At 45.4% G+C, this 24523-nt stretch overlaps 2 protein-coding genes across 2 annotated transcripts in view; both read left to right on the forward strand.

Annotated features, from left to right (window-relative positions):
• The window catches only part of LOC118321436 (flavin-containing monooxygenase 5-like), a 3544-nt gene extending 3407 nt beyond the window's left edge, over positions 1-137 (forward strand). The window contains exon 8 of the mRNA XM_035652752.1: positions 31-137. Coding sequence (XP_035508645.1) covers positions 31-137 — 107 coding nt within the window. The remainder of the gene's footprint in view (positions 1-30) is intronic.
• A 2431-nt stretch (positions 138-2568) lies between these two features.
• On the forward strand, positions 2569-24523 carry prrc2c (proline-rich coiled-coil 2C). Its single transcript, XM_035652880.1, is given in 35 exon segments — positions 2569-2755; positions 8143-8312; positions 8484-8658; positions 8850-8959; positions 9231-9356; positions 9499-9797; positions 9911-9990; positions 10195-10331; positions 10428-10515; positions 11470-11650; positions 11755-12409; positions 12505-12677; positions 13328-13595; positions 13720-13930; positions 14200-16656; positions 17336-17499; positions 17625-17779; positions 17888-18293; positions 18422-18454; positions 18457-18506; positions 18622-18816; positions 18928-19185; positions 19383-19475; positions 19613-19714; positions 19811-19982; positions 20178-20399; positions 20610-20722; positions 20813-21003; positions 21128-21359; positions 21486-21596; positions 21758-21952; positions 22052-22152; positions 22313-22439; positions 22533-22820; positions 22955-24523. Coding segments are annotated over 34 exon segments (8544 nt in total). The 5' UTR covers positions 2569-2755; positions 8143-8197; the 3' UTR covers positions 23216-24523.

Genomic DNA, 24523 nt, shown 5'->3' on the forward strand with positions numbered 1-24523 from the left:
GATCATTTATGTGGCCTCTGATGCTGTCAGCTGCTGGTGTGGGCTTGGCTGTCTACATTAACAGGAACAACCTTCCAGTTTTCTTACAAGATCCCACTGCACTGTTGGACAAGATAAAAGTGTACCTGCCTGCTTAGTGATGTACAATTCATATTCAGTTCATTTGTGATGTGATTATGACATAATAGTAGTACTAGTATAGTATAATACATGGCTGACTTGCTGCTTATAATAATTAGCATATAGCATATGTTAAATGTAATATATGTAGTGTTCCTGCTGGGTTGTGGATGACCAGTGAAACAATATAGAATGAAACTAAGTTGAATGAATCTGATTTATGTAGGGAAAATAAACTAGAGTTTACTTATTATTGAAATTAAGCTTAGATCCTTTTCTTGATTAGTTGCTTTCCCTGTTGCTGTTAATATTTGATAGAAATTGTGAGGTGTGTGCATCTTCTTTGAGAACTACTGTTTTAGTGTAACATCGGACAAAAGGACTCAAGTAGAAGTATTTCAAAGAACAACACTTAAGCAAATGTACTTTACTTTGCACCTCAGGTAGTTTCAATTACATTATTACTCCAGCTCCTGGTTGGATAATGTACATGGGTCAATGATGCCACCTAATGGCAGCTTCAGAATCCAGCTGACACTTGACCTGAAAAAACTACTTTAAACAACTTACTGTGTAGTGCTTTGTGTCTCAGTTCATCACACTGGAATCATGTGCTTAAGGATCTCCCTCTGGATCTCTCTTGTATCTCATGTACTCAGAGTCAGTAGCTAAATCTGAAGAATCAAAATATTAAATTAAATAAAAAATAAACAATACCAGTGAATATGGAGCATGAAAAACTGTGTATTATTTTTCTTTATTTAGTTTTTTTACGTGACCTAAGCCAAGCACCATCATTAAGTTCACCACTGACTTTGTTAATATAAAAATCTATAAAGCAGTAGACTTGATTGGTTTTGTTATTCAGTCCATTTGTGGCCAGTAACATTGTAAACCATCTGTTTAGCTGATGTGTTCTGGAGGAAAAGTCCAGTGTTAAAATAACCCCTTCAAATACACACATATATTTACACTAGACTACATAAGGCAGTTCTGGTTGGGTAAAAGAGAACCCATTTATTCTTCTATATTTATATGTAGGCTATTCGTTGTTTTAAATTAAAAAAAAAAAAAATATATATATATATATATATATAGGACAACTATTCTCTAATATCTCAGATATCTCTTAATTTTAAATATAGCTACTGTTATTTTTATATGTTATAATATTTTATATTTTATTTTATTTTTAATTCTATTCTTAAGGTTAGGGTTTTTAATTTTAGTTTAATGTATGTTTTGTATTTTGTATGCTACTGGATAGCCTACTTGAATTTCCCTCGGGATCGATAAAGTATCTATCTATCTATCTATCTATCTATACAATTGTTTGAGCTATAGATAGATAGATAGATAGATAGATAGATAGATAGATAGATTACTTTTTTTAATGAAAAATAAAATAAAAACCCAAACAAACAAACAAACAAACAAACAAACATAATAAACCTCTTATGTACATTAACTTTGAGCTGGACTCGACATCACACTAACCGCCGCTCGTGAACCACCGGTAGACCCCGGAAGAAGAATCGTCCACGCGTGACTCGTTAACGTTTGGGTTGCCAGGTTTAGAGACACCTCTGGTAAAAATGTTATTTGAGGGATGTGAACCATTTGACATATATAACAATACAGGCTACTTTGTTAATTCCGCTGTGTTTGTATGGTTGCACACTTCAACACAACTGTATCATGTGAATGTTAAATCCACTTTGTCAATTTATACTACAGACAACACAAACAGACTCTTAACACCTGACTTTAACTCAGATGGCTTCTTTTACAACAGCCTCGTTTAAAATGACCTAGGCATACGCCCTAAGCCAAAAACATGGACTACCCTTAGCACTTATAATGTAGACCGAGTATTGTTTCAGCCAACATCACAGTATTTAATAATAATATAATATTCATACCTCAGTGGATAATATGAACAGAAGTGTATTAACCTTTCATCAAATCAGGACTTTATGTGCAGATTAGTTACTGTGAGTTTTAGCCTTCTGTGTTTACTATACTGAATAACCTATAGCTATTTTACTACCTTTTTACTTCTGAATATAGATACTATTATTAGGCTTACAACAATTATCTCTTACTCTAATCTTACGTTAAGTGTTACTGATTCACCACAAATGTAAACAAAATGTATAAATTAAAAGGTAAACATGATCTATTCTGATTTATGGTGTTAAATATCTGCTTATTTACTATAAAAATGTAGATCTATGTAGAGTGTTAATGCCCCTAATGTCCACAGTTAAAACATCTGTCTCTCTTTGTTGAAGAGAGCTGGACCCGGGTGGCCGACCCTCCTCTGAGTGAGTGAGTGAGTGAGTGAGTGGGGTTAATGGTGACAGATGTGCGACCGACCAGCTGCGCAGGGGGTCGGGACTCGAGAGGGGGATAAGAGAGGATCAATCTGGCAACCACAGTCTGCCATCTTTGATTGTGCGACAGGCCGCGGCGCGAGCGGGGCCTCACTCAACTAGAAGAACGGTCTGGCACGAGACAACGGGTGAGGACAGACACGGAATCACCGGGGCGACCGAACACCGGTTCCCACAGCAACGGCCGAACAGACGAGACGAGACTGGCGGCTTGAAACCGGCGCGGAGGACACAAAACGGTATCCGTGCATGTGCAGAGAGAGAGCGGGTTGTGGGCAGCCAGCGAGCAGGGAGCTAGCCATCGTTAGCCCAACTGGGTTAGCGGGCTAGCCAGCTTTTGTAATCCGCCGGCCAGACACACACACACACACACACACACACACACTCGTCCGCCACGAACCGGGCCGAAACCGGATTTCAGGTCAGGCCACACAACAGCCAAGAGGACAGAGGAGGCACCGGCGGTGGCAGGTGGGTCAGCATGTCACGCAGGTTGATATTTAGGAGTTGTGCCCGGCGGCTGATGTGTTGGTGTTCACACAACGCTAGCTGTTAGCATGCTCTGGCAGCAGAAAGTGGATGTGATGGCGACTAGTGAGAAACGAAACTATGCTAAACGATGCAAGCTGGAGGCCTGCTCCCTACCAGCACCCTGCTCCGTATTACACACCGAAATCTGTGTCTCTGGCTACATTATAATGTTGGCTTTTTTGTGTGTAACTTTAGCGCTTTTCCAGTGTGGTTGAGCTCCGGGGGGAGAGGGCCTCCACTCCCTGCCGGCTGCGAGCTCCCAGCCCACCAGGAGTTTGATTCATGGGGGAAGGATGGCCTGCAGACTCCTCTATGGCAGTGATTTACAGAAACAATACGACGTTATACATTTGGCTGTCCTCTCATCTGAGTTGGACTAAATGTGCTGGCGATGAATTCGCGATTTATTCTCGTTATTCATTGTGTTAAGTCTGGTGTGCTCACTAGCACATTGGTTTCCTGGTCAGTCATGATCTCCTGCACATCCAACTAATGTGGTCATAAAGGAGAACATTTTTACTGTGTGAGTGTGCACATTTAGGAGTTTGGCAGAGTTGGGTGTGAGAGACTAGGAATGACACACAAACTGTATCTGTAGATGTGGAAACCACCATTATTAATTGCTTCATGGTATTGTTTCTGTCAATGCATCCATGAGCCAGGCCATTCAGACACATATTGATTGGAGTAGTACTTATTGATTTATCCAACAATGATACATATGGCCTGATCAGAGGTCTGCTGCTGAAGATGGGAGTAGCTATTGGGAGGCTCAGGCAGTGATTTACAAAAGAAGAGATGCTAATTGTTTTGATATCGTGATACATTTCACACTAAATCGACTTTAACCTAGATGGATATGAAATGTTGCTCTTCATAGACTGCATCGCGTAATCCCCCAAAGTGTTCCCATGTGTATATTTCAATCTGGCATTCGCAGTAACAAATGTTTCATTTGTTCGTCTAACCACTTAACCATCAAATGAATGACGACGCTGCCACCCTCCAGTTTACCGTGTGCGTGTGTACCAGCAAACTCCCAACAGAGACCGCCTCACTGGTATTGATGTCCGGGTGTTGGAGAGCCACAATAATCTTAAGTGGCTTCCAGTCTGTCTCTTCCCGTGCTTTATGCACATTGGGCCAAGAACTGTAATCAATGGTGGAGATGTGAAAGGAGCTCTTTGCATTGACCCTGATCAGAGTGAACATTAGTTGTTATGTGCTTAAAGTGTGCAAATTAGTTCATTTTGTATTTCCAGGCCAGGACGAGCAGCTCAGTGTCTTGATATTCATGTTCACAGTCTACGCCGTACACACACACACACGTATAAACATTTAGACCATAGTTCTTCACTGAACACATTATAATACATACACCAACGGGGACAATGAAATACAAGCCTGTTATTTCAGCATCCGTCATCAGGCCGTCTACATGACTTCTCATTCTGCGACTTCACTGTTGCATTACATCGGTCAGTCCCGTGACCCACTCGTAAACAAAAGATTGGGCTGCATGAGCACTGTACAGGTAAGTCATCTGATCCGCAGGTTGAACCTGAAGAAGATCTACAATGCAAAAGAGAGTCACAGTATTCTGTTGGGGCACAAACTTTTAGTGTTCCCTTTTCATTTAGACCTCCAGTATAACCGCTCTGAGGCTTATGTTCCCCTGACACTGTTGGACAGTCATTCCACTATTAAAGTGAACAATACAGTGAACTGTAAGGCAGGATGCTCGATCTCTTGCTGCCAAGTATCATCACCAAGACAGGGAGGTAATTTTACTGGCCACATGGTTTGATGGACCGCCAAAATCTGTGAGGAACATTCATAACACATGCACTCGTACACCCAAATGAACGAGTTATTGTCCAGCAGAAACGCCAACGGTTGGTATTTTGTGAGTATTACAAAAGGGAGAGAAAGGGCTTACCTTGATGGATGGGCTGTGATGCAGGTAGTTGCAGGAGTGCGGGGTCATGCTGGAGGTCCGGTTGAGCGGATTGAGGCTGGGGAGCAGGGATACTATGGTCTCATCACATGGTGACTTTAGCCCCTGGAGTTTTCCTGTGGTCTCACTGAACAGGTAACACCATTTGTGGTCTGTGGCTGTGCACAGAGGCAGTAGGGCCGTTGTCATTTGGGCTTCATTCACATCCTCATACATCGTACCCCTCTGATGTCAGAGTTTATCCACATTATTTTACACCCATCCTCTGCTCCATACTCCTTAAGCTGACATTTCACACCAACAGAATCACAGCTAGGTGGCAGATGGGCTTTACCTGATAAAAGGTGCTCTGATAGTAGTTATTAGTTGTTTTATTTTTTCTTTTTTCTTTGTTAAGGTGCAGTTATGACACCCCTCCCTGGTTGGGGATTTTGATCAAGCATGTTTGATATAATCGATGTGTGTCCTGTGGTGTCTCAGACAAACGCCCTCAATAGTCAAGAGAGGGTTAAGCTCTTATACTACTTTGCTAGCCCCGCTGCAGTGATGCAATTTACAGAGTACTTTAAAATGATGAAGTGTTTCTGGTACATTCAAAACGTTTTGCTTCCCAAACCTCCTGTCAAGCATCACGGCTGCACATGACCAAATTGTAATAGAAACACTGATTTATAACGATAACTGCAACTGTTTCACTTGTCAGTTTCTCAGAAATGTATCCGCTGGTCTGTGAGCAGTCTGCTCTGGAAAATGTAGAAGCCACACTCAGCCTGGTTTTCAACTACAGCTTCATCCAGATCATTTGTGTCTCTTTATTCTTCTGCTGTACACAGTGCACACAAATCAACAAGCATGTGTTCAAGGGACCCTGAAGTGTGCAAGTTTGTGGCAGTGCTTAGATCTGTGTGGACTAGTGCCGGTAGTTTGTCAGAACATGTGGCGTGTGTGTGACAAGACCGGTGGAAACACTAATTATGTGGTGTCACCTCTTCCAGTTTGAAAATCTCTTGTCTGTGCCAATAGCAGTGTCTGGTATTGTTTCTGGAAGATCCATCTTCAGACAGCTTGAAAGTGAATCTGCAGATACCTGGGCTCAAAGCCTCAATTACAGTAATGCATTAAACTGTCACCATTCATCAGCCTTCAGTGATCAACTACAAAAACATAGAAGGAAAATGTGTGTAATTACGTGTTGTATAGCCTGCACTGTCCCATTACACTTTTATTTGAAGCTATGGACACCTGCAGCAGAGTTACAGAAACATAATGTACACCAGTTTAAAGATGAACTGACACCAGTGACGTACCGAGCATCTGAAATAGATAGAGTACAGAATGAGCCCTGATTATTAAATTGTGCATGCAGAGCTGGGTACAAGACTTAACTTTATACATTTGATTTTCTATTAACTAAAATAAGCATCAGCATAACTTCTCAAATGCAGTATTTATCTAAAGGCACAGAAATATTTTATGTTTTATTTAATCTACTGTACAATTTTATATTTTTTCAAATCTAGGTACTAAGGAGCTGTATTGGCTAGCGTCACTGCTGATCCCACAGTTAATATTAGCTTTCTATTTAAAGTAAAATAAAAAATACACTTTAACCTGGGCTATATTGATATGGTTTGATCATTTTACAAAATAAGCCCCAGGTTGTTGTTTGTTTGGGTTTTTTTTTTTTAAACAAAAGGACTTTTCCTTCAAGTGGATGTTCCTTTGCAGAGATCCAAGGCCAAGTTGCAGATAGAGACTCATCAGAGCTGTCAGCTCCCCCAAAACACACACACACACACCTAACCCCACACACTCACAGACACTGTTCCACCACTGCTGTTAATAATAAATGACCTCTGTGTGACTTAGGAAAAACACTGCAGCCCCATACATGCTGTTTCTCTGTCCATGGTACTGCTCACTCAATTTGATTTCTGCCTTGTTTCTTGCTCCCCCTCTAAGTATCCTAAATCCTGCTCCCTTTGCCTTCAAGGCCCCACCCACCATCCAGTTAGCATGTCTTGCTGCTTTCCTAAATTGGGTTTATACTGCATACAAAATTACCATTTTGTCACTGGTAGACAATACATGTTTTCTGCCCAGGTTCCCGGTCCAAACCCAGTCACCGTCCTTGCGCCGTTCCTGAACACACAGGACCTATCATTAATTGAAACAGCTGGCTGCGGCACGCTCTGCAGCTCACGCTACAGTGTTTTTAACAAAGCTCAATGGGGCATTTTTGACAGATGGTTTACCTGGAGCAAACAAAAGTCAAAGGTTCAGACTTTATAGCCAATGCTGACTGACAACTTGAGCGCGTCCCTGATTCTATACACAGGCTCAGATTTGTATTCTAGCAATATAGTGGGTTTGTGACATTCATTAGACTTGTCATATGTATGTGATCTGCCAGATCAGGGCAGGTGCTATCAAGTGGATCGGGTATTGGCCAGACATGATGAATCAATAATTACTTTTTTCTTTTTGTCGTTCATTAAGTCATAGTGGGCCAGTGACTCAGTTTTTAGTGCCACAGCAATTCCTGACCTTATGTTACCTTGAATAAAAGTAATTCTAATTGGTTCTGCAAAATAAGGTACTTAGATTGTAAATGTGGGTAAAAGAGAGCACTGATCTGCAGTATACCCTGAGGTTGGTATTTGAATTTAATCAGGAGAGGAATCATTCCCTCTCTCTCTCCCTAATTTCTTGTCGTCTCCAGTGTACAGTAATAGTCCTGGTTGCGTGCCTCAGTATATGTTTGCCTCTTATTGATTGATGTCGTGTTATATGTTGTACTTTTGTGTGGGCTTAATTCTGTATATCATTTGCACCTGGATCACTTTAAGGTGACATATTCATCACCTTCTGAAAAGTTGCTCTATCAACTTATGTTGATCATCCTTATCTTGCAACTAACCAGAACTCCATCTTGTGGCATGGCACTAATGTGATGTTGCACTAAGGCGGGTTCATAGCTTTGTAAATCGGCATCAGGCTCAGGGGTTACATTTACAGAGAAAGATGCTCCTTACATAAACTATAGTATGTTGGTGAACATCAAAGAAAGTTCAGATATCTGTTGTGGTCTGTCTGGATCCTAACCTCTAACCTCTCCATCTTTTTTTGGGTCTATAGGAGGCTGGTTCTGGGGGCGAGGCCAAAGGACCAGACTCAATGAGTTTCCAGCGAAATGTCAGAGAAGTCAGGGCAGAGCACCAAGGCAAAGGATGGCAAAACAAAGTATGCAACCCTTAGCCTCTTCAATACCTACAAGGGCAAATCTCTGGAAACCCAGAAAACTGCGGGTAAGCCACCACTAGAATTGCCTGTTAATCTTGCATACTATTACATGTGCTAACTAATGAATGGATTGTATTTGCAGTAGATGTGAATGGCTTCAGTTAAGTTCTTAGCTTGATTTTCTTAAAAACCCCATTTTTGCTTTTCTCCTTTACATGAATATTTCTTCATCCCAGTGGCTGCCAGACATGGGCTCCAGAGTTTGGGCAAAGTTGCTGTCAGTCGGCGCATGCCCCCTCCGGCCAACCTGCCCAGCCTGAAGGCAGAGAACAAGGGAAACGACCCTAACGTCAACATCGTCCCCAAAGACGGTAGTGGCTGGGCATCTCGATCTGAGGGGGGGGAAGAGAGGTAAATTTTATAACGTTACGCATACACAAACTGAAACTAGGCAATCCTTTTTGCTATACCTCTTGAATCTAAATGAAGGTGTATGTTAAGTACTACAGTTATTCTCTAGGGCTTTACAACAATGTGGACGAAGAGTCTGTCATCCATGTTTCAGATTGAGTTTTGATGGAAACTTGTTTTTTGTGCCACAGGCAACAAGAGACACCGCCACCCCAGAGCAAACCAGCAGTGCTCCAGTCACAAGAGCTTTCTGTTGGGGTCAGCCGCTCCTGGGCCAACAGCAAGCCGACTCAGCTAGACGGTAAATATGCTCTATACTTGCTCCCTAGGCATTACACCTACTCATAAAACATAGATTACCTACGTTGTTGGCCCAAGGTCCTTCAGCACTCAACTGTTACAGTCTGCATGGAATGCAGACCCATTTGATCTCTGCTAAATGGGATGTTGGGTTGAAAGGGGTGCTGAACACCAACTGAGGATTAGACTTTTCAATGCTTCTCTAAGTCGCTGTATTATATTCAATCTTGTGATTTATGTGCATTCATAATAATGTGTTTTGTATTTTACAGGAGCTCCTCGTGTGAGTAGCCAATTTCACCAGGAATTTCCCAGCTTGCAGGCAGCTGGGGAGGTGGAGAAAGGGGACGGTCAAGAGGAGGAGCCTTATGGACCAGGCCCCAGCCTCAGACCTCAAAGTATGGCCACACTCATGCACATAAACATCATTCGGTGTTAAGCCCTGATTGCTTTATGTTTGCGCTGTGTTCAAGAACCACATGTTTCCTGACTGTAAGTCAAGTCAAACAATAAATATCTCTCTTCCTTCTGTCCACTTAGATGTTGGCAGTTGGCGTGAGGGCGGAGGCAGGAATTTGAACACTGCACCCAGCCCCCCTGAGATGGAAAACAGGGCTCTGGAGGAGGGTAGTACGGGCCTGGGTACCTCTACACCACCAGGGGAAGCTGATGAACCTGGGCGAAATGTAACCACTGACAGTCAAAGGGAGAAGAGGGATGGCAGGGAGAGGTTGCCCCCCTCTGGCCCACCTCAGCCTAAACTTAATGGGGGCCAGCAGCCTCCAGCTGGGGTGCCAACTCACTTTGACCCGGCTTTCAGGAGCATGATGCCACCCTACGTAAGTCACAGTTTGACATTCTGGACAGACCACCATTAGCGTAGCGTTACAGGATCTACTTGTAGTGTTGATCTCTGCTTGACCCTGCGTGATGATTACTGTTTGTGTTTTAGATGTTCCACGCCTATCCTCAAATGACTTTTGGCCCAGGGCAAGGAAACATAAGATACCCTGTACCACAAGATGGAGCAAAGTGAGTTCACATCTTAATGGTCAAACCCTGGGTGGATACATTTTTAATTTGTATTTGATTTTAGTTATTGCACACAATATACTCTGGAGTCTTCCTTAATAATTAACAGAAAATTCAATAGAGTTCATAAGGGAACGTTTTTAATTTACTAGACTAGGTCCCATAATGAACTTTCCTCTCCTTTTTTCTCTGTTGGATGTTAAGGGGTCCTCGTTTAGCACGACCACAGCAGCCTCCCCCTCAGTCCTGGCACCAGGACCCAGACAGACCCTCTATCATCAGCGCAACAGAACTGAAAGAACTGGACAACTTGGACACTGAGGCCGATGAGGGCTGGGCAGGTTAGTAGCTATACCTTGCATATGAACTTCAGTGTTTAACCAATTGTTATGTCAGTAGTTGTAGCATCTACCAATCCTGTCCCTTCTGCAATCCAGGAGCTCAGATGGAGGTGGACTACACTGAAAAACTTAACTTCAGCGACGATGAAGAGAACCAAGCTGCTAAAGAAAAAAGAGAAAACTGGTGAGTATTTTGCATTATCCTGTATTATTCACTATTAAGCTTCTGTGCTTCACTATTAAAGAACCACAAGAGAACTTAGCCAATCTGGTCCAAAATGTGTAGAAATTATATTTCTAACATTCCTTCATTTAATAAGTATGCCTTACATGTATAGGTTGTTCTCCTGCCTTGCAGAAAGCCTTTAATTTCCATTAAAGTCTGGAAATCTACTACTGAATACTTGAAAACCTAGAGATAGAATAGGAACTCATCACAGTTAGTTGTATCAAATTATGCCATGGAAATCCTGTGTGTCTGTTTTTTATTTGCAACTGCATTGCCATGTACTGATATACCTTTGGCAATAATACAGCTAGACATGCTGTTCATGCCGGTTTAATATTGGGTTGGTTTAAGTCTTTGCAAGTTGATATTCATACTGTAAACAAATTAATGGAGAGCCGTGGCTGCTTGTTAGGAAAAATGCATACACAAACATGTGAAATATTTTATTTTTAAGTATTTTTGGGGCTTTTTATTGCCTTTTATATGATAGTGACAGCTGGACACAGACAGGAAAGGGGGGCAGAGAGAGGGGATGACACGCAGCTAAGGGCCGCAGGTCGGACTCGAACCCTGGGCCGCTGCAGCCAGGACTCAACCTCGGTACATGGGTCGCCAGCTCTACCGACTGAGCTAAATATTTGATTTGTAATAAATAGACTAAAACATGGAAAAACATAGTTAATGGTAGAGCTAAACAATTTTACATGTTTAGTATAGATTGTTATACTGACTCAAAGAGCAGGAAAGAATATAATGTATTTCAGATAGAACACACTGTCCCATGAGAGTATTTGTAATGAAGTTTTGATTGGTTGAAGTAGCTACAGAGCTAGCTTACTGGGGTGACTGTCTGCTAAAATCACCTGTGATGTTTTTGCTGTTATGTAACTATATTGACATTATTTTCAGGGAGTGGATGGGTCGCGAGCGTATAAGATCTCGGCCGCCAGACGGTCAGGAGACCTGGAAGGAGGGTTCTGAGGACCGTGGGGGCAGTAAAACTTCATGGGCTGACACTGCAGATCCCAGAGCGCCATCACCTGGCAGTATGGGGCAGTACAATAAGTCAGCTGCTCCACAGGACTACCAGGTAAAGCTGAATATGCATTACACAAGCCTCTCATTATGTGTGCACTGTTTATTTTAACAGCAAGGCAATAAGTCTGTATCTTTACTAATTTCTCTCTTCTCCAGGGCGGCAGTCGTCCTGTTGGTGGCGGAGCTCCTCGTGGAAGCAAACCACAGGCTGCAGCACCACCTGGTGCCGAGGAGGACTCTGAGGCCTGGCGACAGAAACGCAAGAAGCCTGCAGAAGTTTCTGAAGCTGTAGAACGAGCGAGACGGAGGAGAGAGGAAGAGGAACGGCGGATGGAAGAACAGCGGCTTGCTGCTTGTGCTGAAAAACTTAAACGTCTCAATGAAAAACACCGGCAGACAACTGAGGGCAAATCGGCCCCTGCTCAGCCCACCAACGATGATGCAGGAGTTGCTCATGAGGAAGCCTCCTCGTCAGCTCCAGCTCCTGCTCCTGTATCCAGTCCCGTACCTTCGATCCCAGTTTCACAATCACAGGCCCCAATCATGCAAGCTCCTCTACCTGAGATGGTGGATCGAGACGGGGAGAGGATGGAGCGAGAACGAGAGCGAGTAGAACCAAGTGTGGAAGAGGAGGTTCACTTGCCTCCTCAGCCCAGCCCCCCTCTCCAGAGACCTGTGACCATAGCACCAGAGCCTCACAGCGAGGGAGAAAGCTCCTTAGTTGAGGTCGGGCCCCTGATAGAGGAGAATCAGCCTGACAAGACGACAACAGTGCCTATACGAGACTATTTCAACATAGAGGACAACAGAGGTGAGTTATCAAAGAGCCTTTTTTAAAAGTTGCATATAAATTCTTCCATTCTTTCAGTCATAGATGCCAATACTGTTGATTTTGTTTTCCTGCAGTGGATGAGCCCCACCTGTCTCTGCCTCACATGGACCCCCCCAGCGGTGAGGAAGTCCCTGTGGCACCACCACAGCTGGAAGGAGAAGCAGCAGCTGCTATGCGTCCCTCTCTCACCTCAGGCTATTCCAAACAGTTTCAAAAGTCTTTGCCACCTCGTTTCCTCAGACAGCAGGTAATGTTGTCCACGTCTGGCTTCTTGAGTAAATAATGGCTGGGATGTTGCAGGCTCTCAATTAGACACAGGTCCCTTTTACTAGCCTGGTGTGGCTACACGTTTTGACAAATAAATGCAAGTCTCAGTTAGACACCTGGTCTGTATTTTATAGAAATCCTTAGGATATATAGAACTTCTTACCTGGTTGCCCGCTTGAGCAGCAAGTTCTAAGCTGCTTAAATTGCCTACACAAATATAAACATTCAAACAGTCATGCTTCGTCAGATTAGCTAGATTCTCCACAAATCAAGTTCAGTTAATGTTACAGAAACCATGAATGATCAATGATTTGTAATTGATATGTTATTCAATAGCATAATATTCATACTATTTTGAGAGTTTTGTGCGAAAGGAATTAAACATCTGTCCCATATAGATGCCTGTACCAAATAAAGGCAGGTTGACATTTGTAAAGCCTTGGTTTGGGTCAGATAGTGAGCATACGTGCCAACATTGACAGAATTGTGCAGATAATGACATTTAGCCATCAGTACCGCAAAGACAGCTGATTATGTGGTCGTGTATATACAAACAATGAAATTATCAAAACCAAATCAGCTTTATTGTTCTTCCAATTTCTTTGTCACTATTCCTTATTGGTCTTCTAGGAGCAAATGAAGCAGCAACAATGGCAACAACAGCAGCAGCAGAGTGGGGGCTCTGTGTCCCCATCAGGTGGTAGCGGACTTCCAGCTACCCAACAGCAACAGCAGCAACAGCAGCAACACCGCTCCATGTATCAACCAATGGGCCCCCACCACCAGCACCTGGCCTCCATGGGGTTCGACCCCCGCTGGCTCATGATGCAATCCTACATGGACCCCCGCATGATGTCCGGACGTCCTCCCATGGACATGCCAACTAACATCCACCCTGGTAGGAAGTTATGTGGAATAGAAATGGAGAATGAATGAGTATATTTATTGGTTTTGAATATACTGATTAGTTGACAAATGTGCCAGACAACCTATTTACAGTCACTCTGTGTGGTCCTCTCCAGGGAGGATGCCTCCTAAGCAGATCGTGCGCAGAGAGCCTGGTGACAACTCCAGCTCCAGCTCTGATTCCTTTGACCACTTGACCCGACCAATTCGTGACCATGGCCTGCCAACAGACTCGCGGATGGTATGGGGATCAGACCCATACCCACAGTCGGAGCCATTGCCATCTGTAACTCCTCCAAAACTACGAGATGAAAACAAGGAGCCAAGGTAAACAATAAATGAATTTATACATGACAACATAAGAACGTTTAATTTTTGAACATGGGGGAATGCCTGATAGCTCCTCTGATAAGCTTGAGTCCTATGTACAAAGGCTGAATCCTTACCACAGCAACCCAGGTTCGATTCCAACCTTGCAGGCCCCCCTCCACTTTCCTGTATCTCTACAGCTGTTACTATCAAATAAAAAAAAATAAATAAAAAATGTAATGTAAGTAAATGACATGGCACACTAACAACTGTTTCTTTCTCCACAGGATGGATGCTGGTTTGGATCTGGATAGGGGTCTCCCGGCTATGTATCCCCAGGACCACAGTGCATTGGACTCGCATAAAAGTAACTTCTTCCAGGACCCTACAGAGTCCCTATCAGCGTTTACCCAGGGCCCAGAGGATGCATCAGGGCAACTGGACATGGTCCCTATACGCCCAGCCTTTGATCCTGAGGAGCCAGGTCTACCCAGTGGTGAAGAGGTAGAAGCACTAGGTCAAGCTATGCTCCAGAGGAGTGTCTCCCAGGGCTCCAGTCACTCCCTCAAGCTGGATGAGCCTAGGTTTGATGGGTTACCCCTGGGAACGAAATCACTGGAACTACAGGACACAGGTGAACGGGGTGATGATAAGCCCCAGAATGAACTCTATACCCAGGCTGCAGTGACCAGCAACAGGGCTACACCTCCTGCTGATGGATTACACAAACAAGAGAAGCTGCCTTTGCCAGCCCCTAACAAGCAAAAAGTTGAGCTGCGCTGGGGTGGGAGATCAGGTGCCGGACGCAGAGAAGGACCAGGGGGAGAGAGACCTGTCCGCAGGTCCGGGCCAATAAAGAAGCCTGTCCTAAGGGACATGAAAGAAGAGAGGGAGCAAAGAGAAGAGCGAGAAAAGCGTCACGAAAGAGGGGAAAGAGGAGACCGGCCCAAAAAGGATCAGTCGTCCAAAGCTCCTTCTGCAGCTGCTGCTGTGTCCGAGGGCTCCAGACCTCAGGGTGAGGCGAAGAGAGAAGCTGCTCAAGCTGAAGAAACACCAACTGGCCATCAGAGAACCAGGGACTCTCAGCCTTCATCTGGGGCTCCTACCTCTTCCTCTCAAGAGGAAAAAGCAGACAAACCGCCCAGCAATGACAAACATCCAGAACCCAAACTGCCCTCCAGGAAAGAGTCCAATCTTCCTCCACGTGCCTACCGACGAGAGGAGAGAGAGAGGGAACGTGAGCGGGAGAAGGAAATGGACAGGGACAGGGACAGGGACAAGGACAGAGAAAGAGAGTGGCCCATTGACTCAAATTTCAAAGGACGTGGTCGAGGGGAATATTACTCCAGAGGACGGAGCTACCGGGGAACTTACAGTGGCCGAGGCAGGGGGAGTCGTGGTCGAAGCCGGGCAGAGTACTACAGAGAACCCCGATCACGCTCTGATTTACCTACTGCTGGAGGTGCTGCTGCTTTTCGCAACAGGGAGGAAAGTGAGACACGCAGCGAAAGCTCAGACTTTGAGGTTATACCAAAACGTAGACGGCGCCGGGGTTCAGACACAGATTCTGAAAGTGAAGGTGGGAGGGAGTCTGCCAGTGATACTGGACCCTCTGACCGTGAGCCTAGCACCAAACCTAGCCGTCCACTGAGGCGAGAGCTCCCTGGGGAGCTCCGGTCTGGGCCCCACAAGCCAGGCTTTGGACCTCCTCACATGGGGGAAAGGGTTGGATCCAGAGGGGACGATGAAAGCAGGCCTAAGCCAGGATTCCTTCCTAAAGGAGAGCCTTCTCGACGAGGAAGAGGGGGACTTTACAGTAGACGAGGTGGAGCAAGGGAGCGTGGCGGCCCTCGCTCAGCCCCTCTTAGACGGCCAGCAGCTAGGGGGGAGTCCTCTCAGTGGCCCTCAAAACCCATGGAGACATTCAGGCCAGAGGACACGGAGCCCACACCAAGATATGACAATCCTCCCACTGACCGACGTCCCCCTAAGTCTGATGGCAAGAAATTTGGGGATGGCGCTCCTCAGAGTAGTAGAGAGAGGCCACGCCGATCCAGACCCGCACGCCCCCCGAGGCAGGATAAACCCCCCCGCTTCAGGCGCTTGAAAGAGCGGGAGGCTGCAGTGTTAGCTAGTGGAGAGATGGCCCCAATTCTCCCTGTTCCTCTACTCCCAGTGCCTGCTGCTGCTGTCCCTAGCTCTGCCCCTGCTCCAGTCTCCCTTTCCCCAACCCTGTCTAGAGCTCCAGGAACCCCTGTAACTGTGCCTGCGGATGTGGCATCTACTATGCCTGCACCAGACTTACCCTCTTCTATAGAAGCAGCCTTGCCTGAGACCAGCAGCCCCACCGTCACTGCAGTCGGTACCAAGTCCCCTGACTTGTCTAACCAGAACTCTTCTGATCAAGCCAATGAGGAGTGGGAAACTGCCTCTGAGAGCAGCGATTTCAACGAAAGGAGGGAGCGAGAAGAAAGGAAAGGAGCCCTGGAGGCCGCTAACGAAGCAGCCACTGCCTCTGCCCCGGTACCTGCACTCCCCCAAGGCTCTTTGACCCCCAATAAAAGCCCTCCTGAGGGAGGGTTGACTCCAAAACGTGAAGGGGCTCCTGCAGCCAAGAGGAGTTTCTCAAGTCAGCGGCCTACAGAGAGACAGAATCGTAGAGGCAACAGTGGAGCCAAACCAGGCCGGAGTTACACAGGGGGCAAAGGAGAGAGGAGGGGAGGGGCCAAAGCCGGCCGTAAAGGGTGAGTTTAGACAATTGAGCTATTGTCTGTTAAGCATTTATTTTGTCTGCTTACATTAACACTTGCACAATGAAGTTGGCTCAATGAACAGTGTGCGGTAGAAAAGCGCTGCGTGTTTACTCATACACAATAAACCTTTTGTGTAATATTCTTCCTAATTAATAGTTGCACTGAATAATGCTAGTGCAGAATCTGCGTACTTGAGTAAAGCGTTGGTATTGCCTGTCCAAATAGGCTTAGACTGTGAAAGGATTCTCAGCTTGGGTAGATTACTGTCCTCAGGTGTGCTGTAATTGACCGTTTTGAAGTGTTATGGTTAAAAGAGAACTAAATATGGCATCAGTGTCGTAGTATTTTTAGACTTTTGCTGTACTTGGTTGTGACATTTCTGATGGAGAAAAGAGTGAAAACATTTTCTCCCTTCATCTAGTGCTTCAACACACTTGCTGTCTAGTGGCTTCTTTGTCATCTTCTACTTCAGTGAGAGGATGGTAATAAATTAAAAAATAGAGGCATATTTTCTTTTGGCTTGCAAATGAGATTTATTTACACAAATCTCATGTCGTTACATTATTAATTTACATGTAAACATTGTTGGTGAGAACAGCAGTGTGGTGGTGAAGGCCTGAGACACTAACAAAATGTTTCTTTCTGTCTCCAACATGTCTGAATTGAACAGCCCTGCAGGCCAGCAGAACTCAGAAGCATCAGCACCAACAGCGGGAGGAGCAACCCAAAGGTCTGCAAAAGAGCAATCTGCCCGACGCAAAGATGAGGCCAAACAGGCCGCCAAGAAGCCTAAGGAGAATGCTCTTTCTCAGTTTGATCTTAACAATTATGCCAGTAAGTAAACACATTTAGTCACTTGTCTCTTACTGATTAGCCAGGAACCTATACCTGGCCCCAGCTGCTCCTTACCTGAAAACTGAATGTAAATGTCTGGATCCCTTTCTGTCCCGTCACTTTAGGTGTTGTGATCATTGATGACCACCCAGAAGTCACCACCACAGAGGACCCACAGTCCAGCACTAATGATGATGGCTTCACGGAGGTGGTCTCCCGTAAGCAACAAAAACGCCTGCAGGATGAAGAGAAACGGAAAAAGGAAGAGCAGACTACTCAGGTAAGAGGGCGCATAGCTTGTGGTACATAGTATAAACCATTAAACTAAAACGGCAATGCATTTATTGAGAGTGAGCTATATGTACTAATAATTTTGATTCTCATACAGAACTGGAGTAAAAAAGGCTCTGGTGAGAAGGGCAGAGGAGGCGGTGGAAAGCTGCCACCAAGATTTGCCAAAAAGCAGTCATCGCAACAACAACAACAGCAACAACAGCAGCAGCAGCAACAACAGACGTCACAGTCTCAACCTCCTGTATCTTCCACACCCCAGGCCCAACAGCAGCCTCCCATTTCTGCTCCTCAGCATCCTCACCTTGCCCCCTCCCAGCCTGCTGCACCCCCTCAGACTCTGGAAGGAACAGTGCCCCCTCTACCCTCCATCCCCCCTTCCACTGTGGACTTTACCTCAAAAAGCCTACCCCCCGCACCTACACAGACACACAGCACTCTGGGTACAGAACTGTGGGAGAACAAGGTGGCGGGCTCCACAGTCCTTCCTGATGTCAAGAAGCGTGAGTGGATATTTTTAATTCTTGTTAAACAAATGCCTCAGTATGTTTTGACTCCTGAATCTCTTTGTGATGCGGAGGTGAATTTATCTGCAAGCTTTTGTCTAAAATATGTTATTTGCATATTGCAGTTGGTCCAATCAGCCCTCCTCAGCCACCTTCTGTGGTGCCTGGAACAAACCTCTTACCTCCTTTACTGGCACTGTCTCCTCTGAGGTATTTTAAATATGCCCATCTCATCTTTTGTTGTCTTGAGTTTGTCATTTGGATACTTTTGACATGATTAACCTTGAAAACATCGCGTGTGTTTTTGTTTCTTTTTTTTTATCAGGGTGTGAAGCCTGGATCAGAGGGCAGTGTAGAATTGGCAATAGACAGTATCCAGTTTGGAGCGCCATCGTCTGCAGGCAGCACTGACAGTGATGGAGTTCCAGCCTTGCTAGAAACTGGCTCTGAAAACAAACTACCTGCTCCCAAAGAACAGAGACAGAAACAACCTCGAGCTGGCTCAATCAAAACACAGAAGGTAACTCTCCTCTGGAGGGAACTTCAGTGTTTCAAGCTATTAAACAGCAAACTGATTTGTATTATTTAAAACTCCACTCCAATGTAAATGTTTAACCCCACTCCTCCCCAGCTTCCTGAAATGGAACCAGTGGAAACCAAGGAGTACAAGCCAGGTCCCATTGGTAAAGAGCGCTCTCTAAAGAACCGCAAGGCCAAAGACGCACGTGTAGGAGATGGCGAGGGGCTGGAAGGAGGAGTCCCTGGGGGAGGCGTCAGTAGAGCCACAGACTCCAGTCCTCCCACCAGTGACACCACAGTACCAGAGCTTGGAGGAGACATTGAGGGCATGATCACAGTCCCCTCAGCAGAGTACAACAGTAATTCTAAGGTATGTAATAACCTCACAGCTTAGCCTTATTTTATTTTTTCATTATGTGAACAAGGTGTGTATTAAACTGATTATTCTACCAAACTATTAAAGTTAATCTTGACTTTGTAAATACATTAAGAGTCAATCTATCAATTAAATTATACCCTCACCAACTTACAATAGCACTCAGCAGAATTTATGCCTTTGCCTTTTAGGAGTCTGTAACTGACTACACCGCCCCCTCCTCCTCGCTGGCTGACAGTGTTCCCACAGGAGGCAACAAAATGGAAGAGAGTTTGGTGGCAAATGTGAGTACACGTCCTTACACTGGCACAAAATGTTGTATGATCTCTTGAAATTAAAAAAGAAAGCTGTACATCTGGCCCATACAGCTGTTACAAGTTGGCATTATTCAAATGAAAATAAATGTTTTGGTATGTTTCAGGTGGCACTACCCCACTCATTGCCCCTCCCTCGACGAGAGACCCTGCAGCAGAGCTCCAGCCTCAGCACCGTCTCTCCTGCTACTGTTGACCTAACACTAAAGGTGAACATATGTAGCAACATTACTTTCTCTAAGATATACTTCTGTCTAGAGTTTCACTGAAACATTCCCTAAGCACTAATTTCTTTGTCTCCTCAGATGGAATCAGCTCGTAAAGCGTGGGAGAACTCCCCGAGTCTGGAGAAGAATTCTCCAGTCACTTCCTCTTCCTCCCCAATCACTTCCTGTGCATCCTCATACTCGACCTTCTCCTCTGCCTCCATGCCACAGATCCCTGTGGCCTCTGTTACCCCCAGCACCTCACTGTCAGGTAATACAACTCCCAGGTGACGTCTACTGTATACCTCGAGCAGTATCTTTTGTTGACACCTTGTTTATCTCAACAGTGGTCTGACATTGTACACTACACTGACCTCCCTGTGTGTTTGGTTTGGGATTTGCGCAACAGTAGTGTCTAGGCATACATTATGATTGTATTCACCATGTCTTTATCTCCACCCTGCAGGTTCTAGTACCTATACAACATCATCACTCAGCACCAAGACCACCACAGCCTCTGACCCCCCTAATATCTGTAAGGTGAAGCCCCAGCAACTGCAGGGTGGAAGTCTGTCTTCCTCCAGCAGTAGCAGTAGTAGCAGCAGCTTCTCTCAGTTGGGCTGTGTGCCTCCCCTCCTGCCCCAACAGCAGCAGACCCCACAGGTGTACGTCTCTCAGTCTGCAGCAGGTGAGAGAAACATGACACTGAACTGTGACGTTATAAAAGTTATGTAATTAAATTTAAATTATTAAATAAAAACTTTGTTCTTGAACATATTCATCCATCTATGTATAACACCAACTTGCTTGTTTCTTTATAGCCCTGATAGTTCAGTTTCATATTTTAACTGTTGCTGTCTTTTACTAATCACTAATATTTATTCCCTTGTGTTTCCAGGTTCTGCAGCACAGATTCCAGCCTTCTACATGGACACTAGCCACCTCTTCAGTACTCGCTTGGCTCCTCCCTCCCTGGCGCAGCAGCAAGGCTTCCAGCCTGGCCTCTCACAGGTAGGGATTTTTACTCGTCAGTAACATGCTCCAAGAATGTTTTTAATTTTGAAAAATAAAACTACCCGTCTGTGTCTCTCCACGTTATAGCCGACAGCAGTGCAGCAGATTCCCATCCCTATTTATGCTCCACTGCAAGGTCAGCCGCAACATCAACACCAACATCAACATCAACACCAACACCAACACCAACACACACACCAGGCTCAGCTAGGACTCAGCACTGGTCCTCCAGTCTCCCAGCCACAGGACCTGTTCAGCTCCTCACTGCAGCCTTACAGGTAATGCACGACACTGCTCAAAAACACAGTTGGAACATAGAGTACTGCTGAAGTACCAGGATCCCCATTTTCAGGTACCATTGTTCTGTCATTTAATCCTCTATCCTGATCTGTCCTCCCTCAGGTCTCAGCAGGCGTTCATGCAGAGCAGCCTATCACAGCCCTCCATGATGCTGTCAGGACCATCCCTGCACAGCTTTCCCGGCGTGCAGGCACCTGAGCTGGGCAAGCCTCAGTCTAATCTGGCCTATCAGCAGCCCTCCTCTACCCAGCACATTCCCATTCTGTTTGAGCCACAGCTCAACCAGCCCTCTGGCATGGGAGGCTCCCAGCTCATTGACACACACCTGCTGCAGGTAACTAGTCTGCTCACAGCAAATATTTCACTCTACCTTATGATATTTCCTGACATACTGACTACTGTACTTTATTTGTGTTTGTATGTGCATATTTCATCTGACATTTTTGTGTCTTTGGTTCAGGCTCGACAGGGGATGAATCAGCATTCAAATATGTATTCGGGGCAGGTCCAACAACATGGCCAGAGTAGCTACTATAGCAACACTCAGTCGCCCAGTTCTGCAATGCAACAGGTAACCTACATGCAAACATAATAATAGACATTTAATGTTTATAAACCTCTTCAAAAGATTATCTTGTTTTACCAGTCTCCAAAGTGTGCTCAATTTCCAGTGGTGTGAAACAAAAGCTGTTGACTGGGGAATATGTAACATTTGTCTTAATCTCTCTCCAGGTGACAGTCCCTCTGCCCAGTTCCCAGCTGTCCCTGCCAAACTTTGGCTCGGGCGGAGGCCAGCCCCTACTGGCGCTGCCTCCTACACCTCCGCAAGCCCAACCCCCCAACATCAACCGACAGCCCCCGGTCTCCCAGCCATACAGAGGCATAATGGGCCCCAACCACAGCATGATGCAGCCTCCCACCAGCAAGGTTCTGTAGTTTAACATACGTATGAGAGCAACACATGCATAGTTTAGATTTTTAAAAGTGTTCTTTTAACAGTCTTTTTTTTATTTTGACACTTTGCAGATGGACATGGATCTGAAACTCTTTGGCAGTGGGATGGATGTGAAGCCTGGAACCCCTCCCGTCAGCGCCAGGAGCACTACACCCACCTCCAGCCCTTACAGGTAAAAAATACAGTTGTGTATACACAAGCAGCACCACAACTTGAAGTGATGAAGATGGTGATTGCTACACAGACAAAATCAACCACGCATCAAGTGTGACCCATGGTGTGTTTAATACACTTAATTCACATGACTTTTTTTTTGTTTCCCTTGTCTGCAGGGCAAGCTCCACCTCTCCTAGTAGCCAGTCCAGTAAGATGAACAGTATGCTGTACCAGAAGCAGTTCCAGCCTAGCTCTGCCGGCATGAGAATGACACAGCACTTCCCTGGCCAGTTCAATCCACAGGTAGAATAATAATCAGAAAACCTGTATTTTGATTGGGTTTATAAAGTGCACTGGTTATCGGCATGAAAGGCAACTGTCAACTCTTCATTTCAGATTCTGTCTCAGCCCAACATCGTCTCTCCTCTGGTTCGACCTCCTCATGCTAACTCGTTTGCTGGAGGTGTCCAGCGCTCTCCCATGGGCCCTCCAATGTCACCCAATGTGGGCGGTGGTCTAATGCCCCATCCCCGACCTCAGCACCCTCAGCACCCACAGCACCCACAACACCCACAACACCCTCAGCATCCACAGCACAGCCAGCACCCTCCCCGAGGACCTCCTGGTCCCTCCCTGGCACCCAGAGGAACACAGGCGGCTCTGAAGGCTGAACAGGACCTAAAGGTCTGGCTCCATATTTTATCGGCTCATTCTGTGCATCTGTTTTCTTAACTGGCCAGTCAGATGATGACATGCTCTTTTAGTGATTGGTGGGTTGGCTGATTTTATTTATTTTTTGGCTTTTGATCACTCTACAGGCAAAGCAGCGGGCTGAGGTGCTCCAGTCCACTCATAAGTTCTTCTCAGAGCAGCAGCAACAGCAGCAACTCAAGGCCCCGCAAGTCAGCAAAGTGTCTCGGCTTGATCAGGGAGGAAAACCCCCGCTCGACACCTCGGCCCCAAACCACCAGGCAGTAGGCGACCGCCCAGATTCTGACAAACCTCCCATCTCCACGGCCAAGCCCATACGGACTGGCCCCATAAAACCGCAGGCCATCAAACCAGAGGAGGGCAAGTAAAAGAGCGGCTGACCCTCTTCAGATGACGATATGCATGGATGGAAGAGAGAGAATCTAGCCCCATTCACTCAGTCACCACCTCATATCAGCCCTGGGGGACAGTGTGGGGGAGGAGGATGAGTTGAGATCCAAATGGTAGTGGTTACTGAGAGTAGGCACTGTCCTGCGTATTCATAATCCTCTTCTTTCTTCCCCTGTCTTGTCCCACTGTAGGTGGCGGCGATTGAGTTGGATTCTTCCATCATATTTAGATGCCGATAAAATGGTTGCACAAGTTGTTCCATAGAAATCTACTGACGGTAGATAAGAAGCGAGTTGGAGGAAGAAAATTGAAATGAGATTTGCTGCTGAGTTTGCCATTTTTATAGCTCTTGATTTCTGTTCCTTTATTTTATTTCTTTTCCCAAATAGGATCACGCATATTATAGGAGAAACCTGTTTTGTTAACGAAAGAATGAATCAGTTTTGTTTTTGTAGTCAAAACAATCTTGTTAAGGAGATGTCTTTTAGTGAAGCACACTTTTTGTTGCCCAATCTCCCATCATAACTAATCCAGAGATTTGTGCGCATGGAAAAGCACCACGTAACCACACGCGCACACATCCATTCAACGGTTTCATCCACGGTTACCACACAGAGACATGAAATCAGACATTCTGTCATTTTGTTTTTGGGTTTTTGTTTTGTTTTACCAGAATGGAAATGTGAAAAATGCAGCAGTTAATTGAATTTAATGATTGATTTATTGATTAGTCTGCCTGTGAGCCTTTGCTCCTGCCTTCTGCTCTCATCTCCTTGCCTGAGAATTATTGATGTGTTGGGGTGTGTGTCTCGGGTGTGTGTTTGTGGTCTAAACGGGGGGGGGGAGGGGGAGCTCATAGCTGGACTCTCTTGTATATTTAGCCAAAGGTTAAAGCAGCGCAGAGACGATGTCACAGCCTTTTAGGATTGCTGTTGCCGTGGCAGCAGAGTTTCGAGTGGACTTAAAGGATTACATGGATGATGTATGATCACTACTTGCAGCTGTTCCAGTTTAGGGGCTACTGTCACACACCCTTTCACTGCTTACACACCCATCTTTGCTGTCACACAAACACACACCTATACACACTTCACTGTAAAGCACCCAGACCTGCTGCTATTGACTGATTTCAGTGCCCTTAGCTAGAGTATAGCAGGATAGGGCTACTTAGAGGAATAGAAAACGGTGAGGAGTTGATTGTTGAAACAGTAGAAAACTTTGTGTATCCTGTTCTTGTTCCCCCTTGTCACGAGGGTTGACGTACACAAAGAACGAGGAAGGAAAAA

This window comes from Morone saxatilis, unplaced genomic scaffold, assembly GCF_004916995.1.
Source record: "Morone saxatilis isolate NCDOM2014 unplaced genomic scaffold, NCSU_SB_2.0 Contig12, whole genome shotgun sequence".
Classification (NCBI taxonomy): Eukaryota; Metazoa; Chordata; class Actinopteri; family Moronidae; genus Morone; species Morone saxatilis.